Genomic DNA, 15,513 nt, shown 5'->3' with positions numbered 1-15,513 from the left:
GGGGGCTGTGACCCCCAAACTGGGAGAGTGGCTCAACAGATCCCAGGAACAACATCTGAGATCTCTGTCCAGAAGAGTGCAGTCCTAGGAACAGCTAAGATACTGCGCAGGACCCTCAAGCTCCCAGGCCTCTGGTAGAGGACCCGAGCTTGAAGGAAGGAATAAAAAGACTGCCCCACGAGTGGGGATTTTTTTTTAATATACTGTATTTAACACATCTACTTTTTTCCAGGATGTTCCAAAATATTAAAGAGAAAAATAAAATAACATATGCAGCTAGTTTTCACTGCATTGTCTGTTTTAAATCTTTTTTAATGTAAATGTAAATGACAAGATCATCATCAATAAAGTACGCATTTAAGGCCTGAGGTAAGAGAGCAGTGTAAAATCTGAAGCAAGCATCAATCATAAAGGAGCAGAGCGCCTTTGATGTTCAGATGAAACACATGTCTTGTGTGGCGGAAGCGCTGTTTTTCTGATTTTTTGAAGAACACAGACACACACACAAACGCACACAGTCTATGAATTAGTTTGATTAACGTTTTAGAAAATGGACATGTCTCATCTTGCATCAGGTCATAAAAATCCTTACATTTAAAAAAGCATCATATTACAATTAGAAAACACTGGATAACACTGGAGGTCTGATAGTCAGTGTAGAGTGTTTCACAGTTTGACCAGCATGCTACAATTCAGGGCCCCAAAAACTGGATCAACTAAATGGAATAATCATTATGATATTAATTACATGTGTGCTTTCTGCTTTGACGTGGAGAATACCCAGCATGAAAATGTCCTGGATTAAGGTTCAGTTGTCAGGAAGAATTATGTTGCAAAGGTACAATGGTCTTAAAAATATAAACTTTTTGAAATAATATCATCAACTTTTAAACTTGTGACTGTGTGCAGAATGAGTGAAGGTCAGGATTTTCCAATCAAACAACCAATGACAGTGTAATGACTGTTCATTATGATTGTCTCACACTACACCTGCTGACTGAATAAGACTGTAACTGATGTTGCCAAGGAAACTGATGCTCGCTCAGGCCTAAGACAGATTGCTTGGCTGGACTTTTTTAAGAGCTGGCACTGAGCAACATTTGTGAAATTACTACAATAGAAAACATTGTTAGTGTACCATTATACCTTTCAGGGTTTATTTTAAATCAGTGTGAATTTTATGAGTCACTGCTTTTGGTTCAGGACCACCCTGCCCCCGCACATAGGTGGTGCCACGTGAGAGCGCAACACAGATCAGCCTATTTGCACTCGTTGGCATGTATACTAAAATAATCTCTCTGGTGTTTGTGTGTGTTTTCCTTGTGTTCAGGTGGCCTCAAAGGGAATCTGTAAATAATACAGTACAGTAAACAAAGACCGGCGAGGCTTTGAGGCTAAACAGTCTGAGACATTTATTACTAGTCGGTGTTTATTACTCTGTGCCTTACATACAATTAATTCACATGAGTGTATACAAACACCAACACTAATCAGTATCATCATGAGTTTGGGCTCAATAAATGCCATTAAGTCATGTCACGACAGTTTTTGTGTCATTCACGTGTGTGGGCAGTTAGCCAGAAAAATGCTAATATGAATGTTCTTCATTTTTATTGTTTTACTGAATATTGTCCCCTGTCTTCTGCTTCTTAACTTGTACACTAGTGCCTCTTTTCATCCATTTCCCAGAGACTCGTGTTGTGTATAATTAGACAAGCAATTACAGGATGAGCGGTTATAAGTGTCCTTATTGTTGTCAGTGTTTCCGTCTCTGCCTGGGTGTCCATGAGCCTCAGACACACAACCATTCTCTGAATGGTCATTGATATCACCTTTTTTCTTCCTCTCTCTCTCCCACTTTACTTTCAGGAGCCTTTTTTCCATTATGAAAACCGCAATGGTTGCTCTAATTAAACAAGCGCCACTTTCGGGAAGATTAAAGGCATTACAATTAGCCATGAAAAAGGAGAGAACAACAGACAAGAATAAAATACAACCTCATGCATTCATGTGCCATTTAACCAAGGCACAGGATTTATGTAATCACTTAATAAAATGTATATGTCTCAGTGTGTTTGTATGACTAATTGGTAAGAGATAATTGAAAGACAGCATTATGTCAGCAATAAAAATTTAAATTTAAAATATACCTTACCAGTATCTCCTTTGATGCGCTGTACTGTATGTTACAGGGTCATTTGTAAAGAAAGAACCAGGTTGTTGTGTATTTGTGATAAATGCTTACATTTAGGATGCAGGGACCAGCAGACAGACAGATAGCTCAACACCCTAATGCTGCCAAAACACTCCTCACTCACTTCCAAGATTTATTCCGTGTCATGTATTGTGTGCGCAGGTGGAAAGCAAAGCAGAGGACTGGCTGAGACAAACATGAAAAACAAACAAATCTTCTCCTATTGGCTCAGCACAACTTGGACAAATGTCTTGACATTTCCAAGCAAAGGAATATGACTCAGTCTTCATTACCACAGAAACATAAAAACAAACTCCACCGGGTAGCATATCTACCAGGGCAATGCATCACTGTGTGCGTATGTGTGTGTGCTCGGTGGGCTTCTGTTTGCTTCTCGCTATTCCTCCTCCTCCTCAGTGACTCCCCCACAGAGGATGAAACAAAGCTGCTGCGCATCCTCTCCAGCGATCCACAGATTGCCAGTTTTAGTCACATGCGCATTAATTTCAAGTCCTGAATTTACACATTCACCAAAACCGTATCCACATTCATCTTTTGTGTAAGACCAGAACTGCACTAATCCAAATACACCTGCAATTTCTGATTCATAAGCCCATGTTAGCCCACCGAAACAATCACAAACTACATCCCAGAATGATCAGACATTAAATGCCATAAAGTGAAACAAACTGATCGCATAATGTCTCCGTGCTACACCAAAAATTGTGATAGTTTGGTAGTTATTACAAAGGAAAGTGAACTGTAGAGCTTTTTCAAATTTTGGTTGCAGAGGCTTTGGGTTTCACTGCAGGGGAGAGTTTTATTTAGTACCCTTAAAAGAAATATGAAAGGCTGTCTTAAGAAAAACATTTGAGTAGTAGTTGTGTTATCTCACATCTGCAGAGTATCTCAAATCAAAAATGAACAGTTTGGTAGGAGTTCTATTCCCTTCTCTAACTATGCCTTATAAATCCTCAGTTCAGAAAGAAATGGTTTGATATTAAACTTGTTATGACATTATGAAGGTCTGGCCTCTCATTATAGAGAATTACTGTAGGGCACACTTACAGTATATTTGCCATGCTAGTTTCTTAAGTAATCAACATCAGTAGTCCATGCACTATAAGGAAAACACACAGACAGAGAGAGGTGTGCTGTGGGAACAAGCATTTTTAGTATACTGTATATTATGATAACATACAGCACAGCATCCTAACGTTTATGACCAAGTTTAATTCTTACTGCATATACTGTATGAGAAACACAGCCTATAGAGCATGCCACTCACTGACAACAAAGTCAAAACATCAAATATACTGTATGTACAAATGTCCATTAAATGTTGTTTAAATGGCCACTACAGACAAATGTCACAAAATGGCACATATACTGAAAACAACAAGACCAGAAATGCAAAAACCCAAATAAAATGAGCAAGAATCAAAAAATTAAAAAATAACCTTTTTCTATTTTAAACATGCTAACACAATCTCACTACACTGGACATTGTTTTACTAACCAAATAAAAATCATGTATGAACGTTTTGGAGATACGTGGCTTTTACACAGGACAGCAGATACATGTGGTATAACTGAAATTTTAGAGATGCATTAAAAGCTGCATACTGGCTCCTCTGCAAGCGTCTGTGCCCTCTAGTTACCCAGAAACATTAAGTTCTACAAAAAAATGAAGGCATCCTCTATGTGCTTTCTCTTATACAACTCCCAATATTATGTGTTAAACATGTAATACATGTTAATAAATACAAAACTAGTCAATCAGCAGGTCAATGAGTGCATCAGTACCAATGAGACTGTGGCCTCTGTTCCAAAACTACTGTTGGATGAGTCAAATGTTGACCAATCCTAGAATGTGGCAGTAAAGCATCATACAATTCAAAGTTGAATATCAGTATTCAAAACTCTTTTTAATGTTCTCCAAGGTAACATATTCAGATCAAAGAACCAGCCAATCTCACTGAGTGCTACAGTGCTATCTGAATTACATGAGAGCCCAGCAGACTTCTGATGACCACTGATAGATGTATCACAACAGATTACAGGATACCTTCCACATTAACACTACATTTTTCTCAGCCAACGTGAGAGCACAATCTGAGGTGACAACCAGTAATTTGGGCAATTTTGAGCTGAGCTTCAGCCTTTTCTTTAATGGCAATAATTATCTGTGGAAAACATCTGTACCATGTGTTGTCTCCACCTCCCTTTCTCTTCCCCTTTGTCTGATTAATATCTTTCCCTCTCATCTCTTTCTAAATTACCCCTGTGCCTCTTCTTCCTCCTCTTCCTCCTATCATTTCACTTCTAAATACTTGCACTCTCTCTGTGCCCCTGCTTTCTCTCAGCATTGTGTCCTCTTCTTCATGTTCTACCAAATGTATTAACACATACTACAATTCATGTCTATACATTTCTCAGTACAAAAAATGGCAAACTTAAAAACAGTGAAACTGAGAATGGCCATTGTGTTTGGACCCAAAGCATTTTTCTTCTGTAGTAATTAAACGCTTTGCACACCATGGTGTTCCTCAATCACATTCGGAGACAGTAAGAAAATTGGCTGAAACTCACCCCAGTGGCTTTTCCAGTCGACTGCCTGGTGATCCAACAATCTCCCCAAGAGTACAGAATGTCTGGCCCAAAAAGTCCTGCAAGGAAAGAAGGGAAGAAAGAAGGAAGAAAGGGCGGGAGTGAAGGAGACAGGATGCAATGTAGAAAGACAACAAATCAGTGTTAGGCATAGACTGCGGAAGCTGTAAGACAAGTTGTGGTCCTTTTTTCTTCAGAGACAATACAGCTGTGATCTGCTCAACAATGTGACATCATTTTCAGTTGTGGTGCGAAATGTGAGGCGCGTTTATTGAAGTGAATTCAAATGCTGCCATAACCATGACACGGCAGTGATGGTTTATTGCAGTGGTTCCCAACTGGTCTAATCGGAGACATCGGAGGTGTTCTTTGTTGGATTCCTTCTACGTGGATTAGCAGGTTAACTGGATAATATTGTTGATAATTTCACATGACCCCAAATATGTTGGGTCTTCAAAAGACTTGAAGGACTTGCTGTGCACAGGATTACTACTTCCTCATTTAGCAGACATTATCCACTTGATAAGTAGTGATGTTACATTGTGTTTCCAGTTCCAAACATCGGTTCATCCTCTTTTATTCAATATGCTGCAGTGTTGTGTTCCCCATTGTTGCAATAGGTTTGAATCAAAAGTCATGGGTCAGCTGCCATTTTACCACTGAGAAGGAGAAAAAGAAATGGCTACAGTTGATTGGGAAGACATGGAGCTAACAGCTGTGCAACCATTTTATGTCACAATTAAAATATCTTACGTACAACCGGGCTTAAGGCTCAATAACAAAAAAAGGCAGCATTGCAGCAAGGACATGCAGACATGGCTATTGCAATAGCAGTTACAACTAAATGAAACTTATCCTTGCTACTAAAACTACAGTATATTCAGAATAATATGGCAGTGTAACTTAAACTCCAACCCCAGTTGGGATGTGGGCGCTATGAGAAATGATATTCTATCCACCAGGAAGTGGAAACTGGTGCATCTAAAGAGCAGCGCTGTTCTGAAATTTGTTACATGTCAGAGTAAAGGGATTTATTGTTTGTCTGTTGTTGTTTTTTTCTTACAAAGTTGACCAAAATATTACTGAGAAATGACCCACAGTCCACTTTGAATCATAGCCCACATGTTGGGGAGCACTGAACTGTGAAGGAAGATACCAGACACATGGGAGAATATGGAGGGATTCAAAAGCACAATGAAAGATGACACAACCGTGTGTGGCAGTGTGACATAGTTCCAGTTATAATCATGTCTTTTACTGGACAGAGTATTTCTATGTCACCCAGCATTGAGCTGATACACAAGACTGCTAATTTCAGACAGGACAGATCTGATTCTTCGGTGTCCTTAGCTTTGGCCTTGGCAGGCAGGTCACACTAAATAATTCAACACCAGGCTACAGTGAGTTTCATTTCAGTGAGTTTCTGGTCTTTTTTGCCCATTAATTCCATTCACTGTTGCGAGGAAGATCTCACCCTCTTTATTATGTTACAGATGCATGCTACACAAACTTCTGAGAGACCAAACTGCTGAGTATTCCTTTCAAACTGGAGCCACCGTGGAATCATTTGAAAATGGAAACCTTCCTAAAAACATGTTTTCTCTTTGACATTGTGGGTCATTGAATGTAGACTGATGAGCACAGATGGACATTTTATCCATTTAAAATTAAATGTAGAATGTAATAAAGCATGCAAAAAGTTCTCAAAATGCCCTGAAGACATTGTAGCTTGGCTCTCAGTTGTTTCATTCTGATCAGTGACCCCATCCTTCCTCTTGAGAGAAGGATCATTAATGCGAGATAGCAGCCATGCAGTGTCAGAAGTGAGAGAGATGCTAGGACCTACGTTGAGTTCTGCAGGCTTCCAGAAACGTTGGGTGGCAGCAGCAACAACAGTAACAACAACAACAAGAGCACATCATATAATATGTACACAATGCTATTCCAAGTATCCAAAGTAGCACCCCAAGCACTGCTAAAGATGGCGAAGTGAGAGTGGAGGGGCACAACATGCTGTGCCAGAAGTTAAAACCAGGGCACATGAGAAGTGGCATCAAAGCTAGTGATGAAAAAATGCAAATCCCAGTCATCCAAATACATCAAATAATCATCAGAATAGATTATTTTGATAATAGATTTTTATCAATGCTTTTTGTCTGTCAGCATAGTTTCCAGCCTTATGGATAAAAACATTTCTTTTTAGTAGTGAAACAAAATAATTATGTCAAACATTGTGTAAATGGAAACTAACAGCTAAAAGCATTGTGTTTTTCTGCAAGGATGTACAGCAATGCACATTGCCACTACCGCATCAAATAAAAACACTAAATATGTCTCTCTCATTTATACGCTATAGAAATAAATGCCATATTTATAGCACAATTACAACATAGATAATCCCTGTTAACATCTAAAAACAAAGACGGTATGTTAAAAAGATGTATTTGGATACATCTATGTTCAGGCAATAAAATGGGATTCCTTTTTTTTTCATCAAGAAAAAAGCATGCTGCAGGTAACATCCAATTAAATCAAGCAGAAACAGAAAAACATAAACAGACCACCGATAAAAGAGCTCTAGAAAATCTCAAATAAATGTCCAATACTATATTCTGTCTGGTTATATTTAGATTTTTTTTTTTTTATTCTCAGAGCCATTCAGGCCTGTAATTTGGAATTGACTCAAGACTGGCCTTCATTTATCTGTGGTTCAAGGTGAAAATAAGTTTATACACTCACATGTTTAGACAGGTCTGGGCTTTTGGAGTCAACGTCGTACCTTAAAGGGAACAAAATAAAAGCAGCAAAGCCATTTTATTTCTAAAATTATACTAAATTATATGAGACACTTATCCAAGTGGGAACATTTGGATTGATGTGCTCTTTAGAGAACCGATTTAAAACAAACCCAGGTAATCTGTCATCACTGACAACAGAAGGGATAAGCTCTCAGCTCACTACATTTAATCTCATCAAATGTTTTTGATTTTAAATTTAAGGACATACTGCGACTCAAACATGTGGGACAGGGGGAAAAGCAGAAGAGCACGAATTAGAAAGATACGGAAGAGAGACAAGATGGATGAATTAAAGAAAGCCAGATAATTGAGAAAATATTTGCTTTTAGATAAACTTGAACTTATGATATAAAAAGCAGTGGGTGGACCTCATTAGTGAGGTTTAAAATTCAAAATTGACCAAGATAAAGAAAAATAGGACAGGCTCTGTTCAGATCCTACTATCTGTGTGCCAGAGCAACTAGGGTCAGGTTCTCCTAGAATGAGTAATGGACTTGTGGATACAAAGCAATGAAAGCGAGGGAAATAGGATTAATCAGGCACAATTACAGTAGACAGAATAAGAGTAGTATGAAAAACATTGCAAATACACTGTTTCTCTTATTTAATGAAAAGAAAAAAAACAAATCATACAAATTGCAGCTATATTTATACTGTGTGGTTGAATGGCTGTAGAAGATACTTGTAAAGGTGGGCTGTGCTAAGTGTCATTATGCTGAAAGAGATTTGAGGAAATGTTTTAATTTGATTTCAAATGGAAATTAATTGCATCCATGAAAGAGATGAACAATGAAGTAGTGCCGAGACAGCCCAGCATGTAAAAAAAACCTCTCACTTAATCCTTCAAGTGTGGCTGACATCACATACATGTGTGGAAACATGATGATGCTAACAGATCTGTGTAGTACTCTTGTGTTATGAAGAGATTCTGCTGGACTAAGACGGCGTTGATGAAAAAGAGAAAGACTGCTTCTCTAAAACTGTGAATGGTTTGAATAAATATAAAAATCACTGTGTCACAGCCAAAGCATTGCACATTGTTTGTTTGTTGCAGGGTAGAGCTAGTTAGTCCAATAGTAAAGTATTATTCAAGAAAATGTAACTTAACTCTTGCATGGTTTGGATGCTTAGCATGGAAAAAATAAACCCAGAAAAGAAAGGCAGAGGTTAAATTTACGTTTTTATGTTTGTATTTTGTTTGGCATGTTTCACTTTTACAAAGAAAAGGACTTGAGGCTGGGGAACTATTTGAGGTTAACAAATATAACAGGAGCTTTGCTGTTGTGGCGGGAGTGTTAACTTCCCCAAGCCAAATAAAGAATGGGATCTTTTAAAAGCCAAAAAATAAAGACAGCACCCTGCAAAGTCTTTAAACACTGGTCTTATTAGATCCTCATGCTCACAGCTTCAAAATGTGTAGAAAAGTCTGAGACCTGCTGTGCCTTGGTTCTAAGTTTAGGTTTGGTGAATGGCTAAGACTAAGATAATTGTAACACTGGAGCTTTCAGTCAGCACAGACAAATACATCGCAGGAGTGAAGCAGGAGTGAAGCAGGAGAGAAGCAGGAGAGAAGATACAGCCGTTGATAAAATAACTTCAAGGACTCACAAGTCGAAGCGAAGGTTTTGCTTCTCCTCAAAAAAGTAGTCCAAGATGTACTTTCTAACAAAGTCGGGGTTTAGGGTGTTGTCTATCACCTCCGTTCTGCCAAACTGAAGGAGAAAAACAAAGGGAGGTCAGGAGAGAAGAATGATGAAAGGAAATGCAAGACAGAAAAACAAAACAAAAAAACTGTTGTAGTTGGAGTGATATCTACTTGCACTTAAACCTTTTTCTATCTTTTCTTTCTCACATTCTCACTTATTACACATGCATACACTTGAATTTACAGAGGCCTGATTAATGGAGGTGCTTTCACATACTGCCGCTGTGCAGAGGAAGCCACTTGTTTTCTTAATCCTCACTCCTTTCCCACATTAATTACAGCAGGATAACTCAATCATCAACCCCACAGAGAGTAAGAGATAAAAGAGGAGATGAGACAAATGTGTAGGAAGAGACCAAGAGAAACAACATTGGTGGAGTTGGAAAGAAAAACTGCTGATAAGGTGTATAGAAAATGGGATGAAATGGGGTGGGAGTGGGGGGCTTGGATAGAAAAGGAGAGGTGAGAGTAGGAGTGGGATGGGAGAAGAGGAAGAAGGCAGTGATTAAGGCTTCCTAATTAGTAGGAGCCTCACTCCCAAAGTGCCAAATGCAAGGAAATATGCCAGGAAAAAGGCTGGCAAAGACCCAACAATTCAGTATGCATATACAGTACTGTACCAAAAGCTGAGTAAGAGTTTCAGGTGTGAGCGGGTACATAAATAAATCATTCAAAACCTCCTAGATATGCACCATTTAATCAAATATGCCATCAAAATGAAGTGTTACAATTTTTATTCCTAATGACTTTTCAATTATAAAGTGATTTATATTAAACACTAGTTTGGCATAAAAAGGTGGACGTGGTGAAGCACTGGGTGAACACATGGTGGAACATGCCACAATTTGTGGTTTTATTGATGTAAATGTGTTTAAGGCATCAGATGCAAAGTCTTTGCAGCATCAGAACTGGGGGTCTCAGTAAAGGACGATCCAACCTCACTCAGTGACTGGCCAGGTGTGTGGAAGTAAGAAAGATGTACGTTGGATTTTCTCTGGAGCTCTGTTGTTTTGGTCTTTGCACAGTTACCCACGTCACCTTTTGTGTATACAGTCGAGTGTCTCAAATGTCTGCGCCGTTGTTGACATTTCAGTTTTCATTGCGTCTTGCTGTGGCGGGGTGTTTTAACCCTCTTTTTTTTTAAAGCCACTTTTAAGTGTGGCTATTCAGAAGATGCTGTAAACACTTAGCATCTAATGTGGTCAGACAACACACAAGCTAGTTGGTTTTGAGCGTACACCCACATTTACCCCGATTTGTAGTAACTATTCAGGAATTTTTGTGCCTTTTTGTAAAATGGGCTTAAAATGTCAGTGTAGTCATGGCTGGATAAAGTTGTTAGAGAACTCCCAGGTAGAAATTTGTTATTTGAACAAAGTCCAGGAACGCAGGAGGAGTGGTATATGCCAGCATCTTTTAAACATGACATTCACAGTTTGCAGTGCAGAGTTTCTGACCAAGTGATGTGCTTTTCCCAGAACTGACAAAGCTCCTCCAGAGCCACAGTATACATTAAACATTTGTTTTCACAGGTCGAGCAGTGAAAACCATGACTAGCAAGCTGATGTTCATGTGTTAAATTGGTGAAAAGCCACTTTAATGGTTTCTGTGTCACTTCGTCTGATCCAATCAGACAAGTTTATTTAGGAACAGAAACCATCTGAGCGCAATATAAACCAAGCTTGATTTTGATGCAGCGCCAGCAGATGGAGTTTATATTATACATATATTTATCATACTTTGTCTGAAACATAATCTTTATCTTAATTCTGTACTAATATTGTCACAGCTGCTGCAGTGATGATTTAGCACACACTGATTGGAGTCACAGTATAAATGAAATAAACATGTAAAATCTGATGCTTATTACCAAACATACCCTGCTTTGTTTGGAAAGCTGCCAAAACTGTACAACTTCACTCAATATGAAGAAAGCCAGGTTGAAGCAGAGGTCGATGTTGTCTTTCCATAACATGAACGGCAGGTAGTGTAGGTGGATGTGAGTGAACCTCACCTTTTCGATCAATACAGTAAAAACAAACACAGCTCACTGTGGGCAATCAGGACAGCACAACTACCACTGAACCAGGTGCTTCTACTGTATATCACTCACTGTATATCATTATATTTTTCTGCATGTGAACTCACTCAAGATCTAAATTTAATGCCAGTGAGGAAAAAAACTAGAGAAAAGGACAGTGATGTTGATTCTATGAACCACCCAGACTTTCTCTGCGACCCTCAGGTGCTGGTGAGACTGTGAGCACGTTAGTAAAGAGGCAGGTGATGGCAGAGATGAGCTCCATAATGTGATTTCACTGCTGGGTGGAAGAGAATACTGTGCTGCAGAGTTCATTAATGAGAACTTGACATAAAGCCCCTGACCTGCACCCTCAACATGTGTACACACACATATGGCTCGCCAAGGTTAGCAACAGTTTCAGTAGAGGCCTGCAGTTATTGAAAAGTGAACATGTCTTTCAAAGACAGGCAGGAAAAATCACTTTTGACAAACCCAGTGCGAGGGAGTGGATGGAATGATAACAAGATGTGAATCTTCTTGCCAGGAGCACATGCGGTCCACCCCTGGGAATTTGTGCCATCTGATTGTCCTGTAGTTCTCTGACCAATATGGATTTGTTTTAACTCTCCTTATGGGCATGTTCTATAGACAATGACATACTGCTGATTTAATGAGCTTGGTGGTGGCTTGTGTTCTCACAGAAAGAGGTAAATGATGATAGCGTGAATTAGTGTGAGACTGAGCTTTTTGTTTAAGTTCGAAGCACTGGGGTATGTTAAAAAATTCCTCAGAACAGACAGAAGCACATGGAAACACACAGGGCATTGAACAGCCACACAGGACTGACAGAGAGCATAGTTTAGTTGTTTAGAGAGGAGAAAGATCCAAACATCTAGCTGAAACACATTTCTTCTTTACACTTGTGGCGAGTGTTGCGTAGCATCATGGGAAAAATAAATCCCAAAGTTTGTTAAAGCTTTGAGTCAGAGCTGTGATTGTGTGAGGAATAGACACATTTATACATAATATATGGCACACATGCAGGCATGCTGGCACAGCTTCCACAGTCGCAAGTTGAATTGAAACCAGCAGAGCGTGGCAGCGTGTGATCTAGGGCCGGGCAATAAAATGATTTTAATAATTACAGTGAAATTCCCACAGTAACCAAGACAATCTTATCAGACCCCAGCAACTGCATACATACAGTAGCAGATGTGTGGTGCCAAAATAGGAACCACACACACATCGTGGGAGACGTAAAAATGTGCTGCCATGAGGAGAGTCAGACGGCCGCACATAAGGTCACACAACATTAGTGATTTGGAAATGGTACGGATTTTTAAAGCTGTGCAAACAGCAGAGTGATATCATTGTAAAAAAGTAGCCGACCTGTGCCGACAAAAACGTTTTGAAAAGGTAAAATCCCACCACCACCATCCCAGTATCCAGAGTCTGCACTCCCAGTCAAGCTCACAAACAAGCCTCTCGTAGTGTTGGTTCCAGCCCCAGCAGCAGTCACGCCTGTCTGCATTTCCACTTAATTCCCAACATCAGAAGAGCTCAAAAAGAAGCACAGACACAGCGAGTGCAGTTACATATTTTACTGTGAAAGACATGATGGCAGTTAGAGCAGGTATAAAACCTGGTTTCAGTGCGAATGAAAGTGATTGATTCCAAGTGTAAAGCCCCAGGATGGAAGCAATTTCCTACTTTAACAGCAGTTTTACACACTTTGCCACCTCTACTGACATGCAATCCAGCTGCACAGCAGAGCCCTACATTGGCCTAATAAATATAAATGTTCTCCCTTGTTGGCTGCGGAGAGTATCAAGTTATTGATTCAAAAATCAGTTATTGATTAGAGCCATAACAGACCTTGGATTAGGATTCCATTCTAAACTGCAGCTGTTAAGCAGCATTCATTTAATTTAATTTACTCATTTATTTAATACTTTTATGAATTCAAAGTCGATATGGAGCCTCTCTTGACTATTTCAACCTGAATCTGTAATGTCCGAGGAAGCCGTACACTGAACTGTCTTGTCTGCACTGACAGTTAGTTAGCCGCTCTCGACCCTCTCGCTATTGTGCAGAGCATTCTGGCTCAGTGCAGCCTCCAACCGTAGCCTCAGGCGAGGCATGAGCTTGAAAGTCTGGGTTGTTTGAGTCGGCCCGAGAGTTGCCCTGTTGTTTGAGAACAGTAATATTTCTAGGATTTTTTTGTGAGGGTCATGTAAAGTATAATGATATGCTGCTCTGAATCCTTTTAATTTTTTTTTTCATTTGGACCGTTAGCTGTGGTTTTCATGCTGCGTATTTGAGCTTGGTGAGTGATATTCTTAAAAAGCCATGCATGGATCGAGGCCATCAGAAGCAGGCGACCGCATTGTCATCTCTGTTGTCACATACACGCAAGCACTGATATTGATCATACAAATCTGATTTTATTGTTTACATTATAGACTATTTATTTATTTTGGTGTTTTATATAGCTTGTTGATGAAGTAGCTTTAACCACTATGAGGGGGAATAAGTTTTGCACCCACACAGATATACTGTATAGACCAGAAGGGGGGATCCCCTCCCCCCAATCCCCCCAGCAAATGGCATGCTGGCTATCATTACACAAAGAATGCTGTAAAAAGAGCACTTGTAAATGAATTTTTATGTTCAGAATTCTAAATTTGATTTCTTAGACCCAATTAAAAGGTTTGTTATATCTATAGAAAGACTAATGACTCAAACTTTAGTCAATCTAATTATAATGTGCTGTAACTTGTAAAGATTACAGGGCTTTGTTAGATCCCACCGCTGGTTACATTAGTTTATTTTATTCTTTTTCTTTTCTTTTAATTAAAAACACAGTAGGTGCAGAAACTTTAAAGACAAATACATCCATTGTACTGGATTTAAAGCAAGGAGAATGATCAGCGAGTGTGCTTGTGAGTGTGCTACTGGAGCTAGACTCAGCGTTATGGATTTTTACCCTGTATTTTGTGTTTTTCTGAAGAACTTGTTTGAGGAAAAGCATATTTCTGGCAGTGCTCTTAGTGCTCCACTGAGGTTGTATTAGTCAATGGTACTTGAAAATTTCCAACATCAAATTGTCTGTTAGAAGAGAGTCACCCTTCCTTGTTCTCCATAAATATTTCCTTTGACCTTTTCACACTGGGTTCGTCCTCATATTTGTTGTATCTATTGTTTTGCAAGGGAGTTTTCACCATGGGTGACTTCCTGATAGCATGTAAATGGCTTAATAAATACCTACTGTACATGAAGATGGACAAATTTATTTATGTTGTGTTCAACTACCAGTAAATAAGACTGAGTGGCTTTCTATCCTGCACTCAAGTTAGATAACAGCTTTCACACTTCACCTAATATACTGAGCTCTCAGGGAAAATGACCTCTGGACGAGGAAACACTTCTTCAATCAGCCCAAGCATAAAACCTCCCTAAAAGTATTTTCCCATCAAATCGAGGGCAAAGTACTTTACTGTAGCGGAAACTGAATGCATTATGTGGAGCGGTGAAAGTAAAAGCATATACAGTACGTGACTTGTGATCTTAGAAAGTTATGGCAAAAGTGATGGAGACATTCTTCTTGTAATCAAGACTTTCACTGAGAGCACCAACTGCATTAACATGATGGACTTGCACACCACATACCTGAGGAAGTAGAACTCCTCATCAAATGTGACCCAAGCCTGACCACTGTGCTAGGTGCTAGGGGCTACTGTCAAGAAATGTTATGTGGATGTGCTTGGTGTAAGTCTGAGGTTTGGGAGTGTTCAGTCTCGCTCACACAGCATCACCTACAGTAGAACAACATCAGCGCCCACCACTTCTTAACAATATGACTGTTATATGTGATGGGTCAACTCTGTGAGGAGAGGACTGGTTTCACTGTTTCTGAGCTTTAGAGCAAAATCAGTGAAGTAAAATGCTCATTATATTATGTTTCATGTATTAGATTGGATCAACGTCCTGTCTCATAGTCAGTAGAGCAGCTTTCTAATGGCACATTATTTACATATACATTAAGCATATACTTCACACATATGCACACATACTGTATCTTCATATCTTTTCACAAACACACACACACACATACACAACAGTCTCCCACAATCCCTCAGTGACCTTTGAATCACAGCCCACACAACCATCTGTTACAAGTAGG

At 39.3% G+C, this 15,513-nt stretch overlaps 1 protein-coding gene across 1 annotated transcript in view; it reads right to left on the bottom strand.

Annotated features, from left to right (window-relative positions):
• The window catches only part of cpne5b (copine Vb), a 114,258-nt gene that overhangs the window by 71,822 nt on the left and 26,923 nt on the right, over positions 1-15,513 (bottom strand). The window contains exons 4-6 of the mRNA XM_020593095.1: positions 9,211-9,314; positions 7,544-7,583; positions 4,787-4,863 (exon numbers count right to left, since the gene is read on the bottom strand). Of these exons, the coding sequence (XP_020448751.1) occupies positions 4,787-4,863; positions 7,544-7,583; positions 9,211-9,314 (221 nt within the window). The remainder of the gene's footprint in view (positions 1-4,786; positions 4,864-7,543; positions 7,584-9,210; positions 9,315-15,513) is intronic.

This window comes from Monopterus albus, unplaced genomic scaffold (genome assembly GCF_001952655.1).
Source record: "Monopterus albus unplaced genomic scaffold, M_albus_1.0 scaffold18.1, whole genome shotgun sequence".
In the NCBI taxonomy this organism is placed as follows: domain Eukaryota; kingdom Metazoa; phylum Chordata; class Actinopteri; order Synbranchiformes; family Synbranchidae; genus Monopterus; species Monopterus albus.
This window is presented reverse-complemented; position numbering and strand designations above follow the sequence as displayed.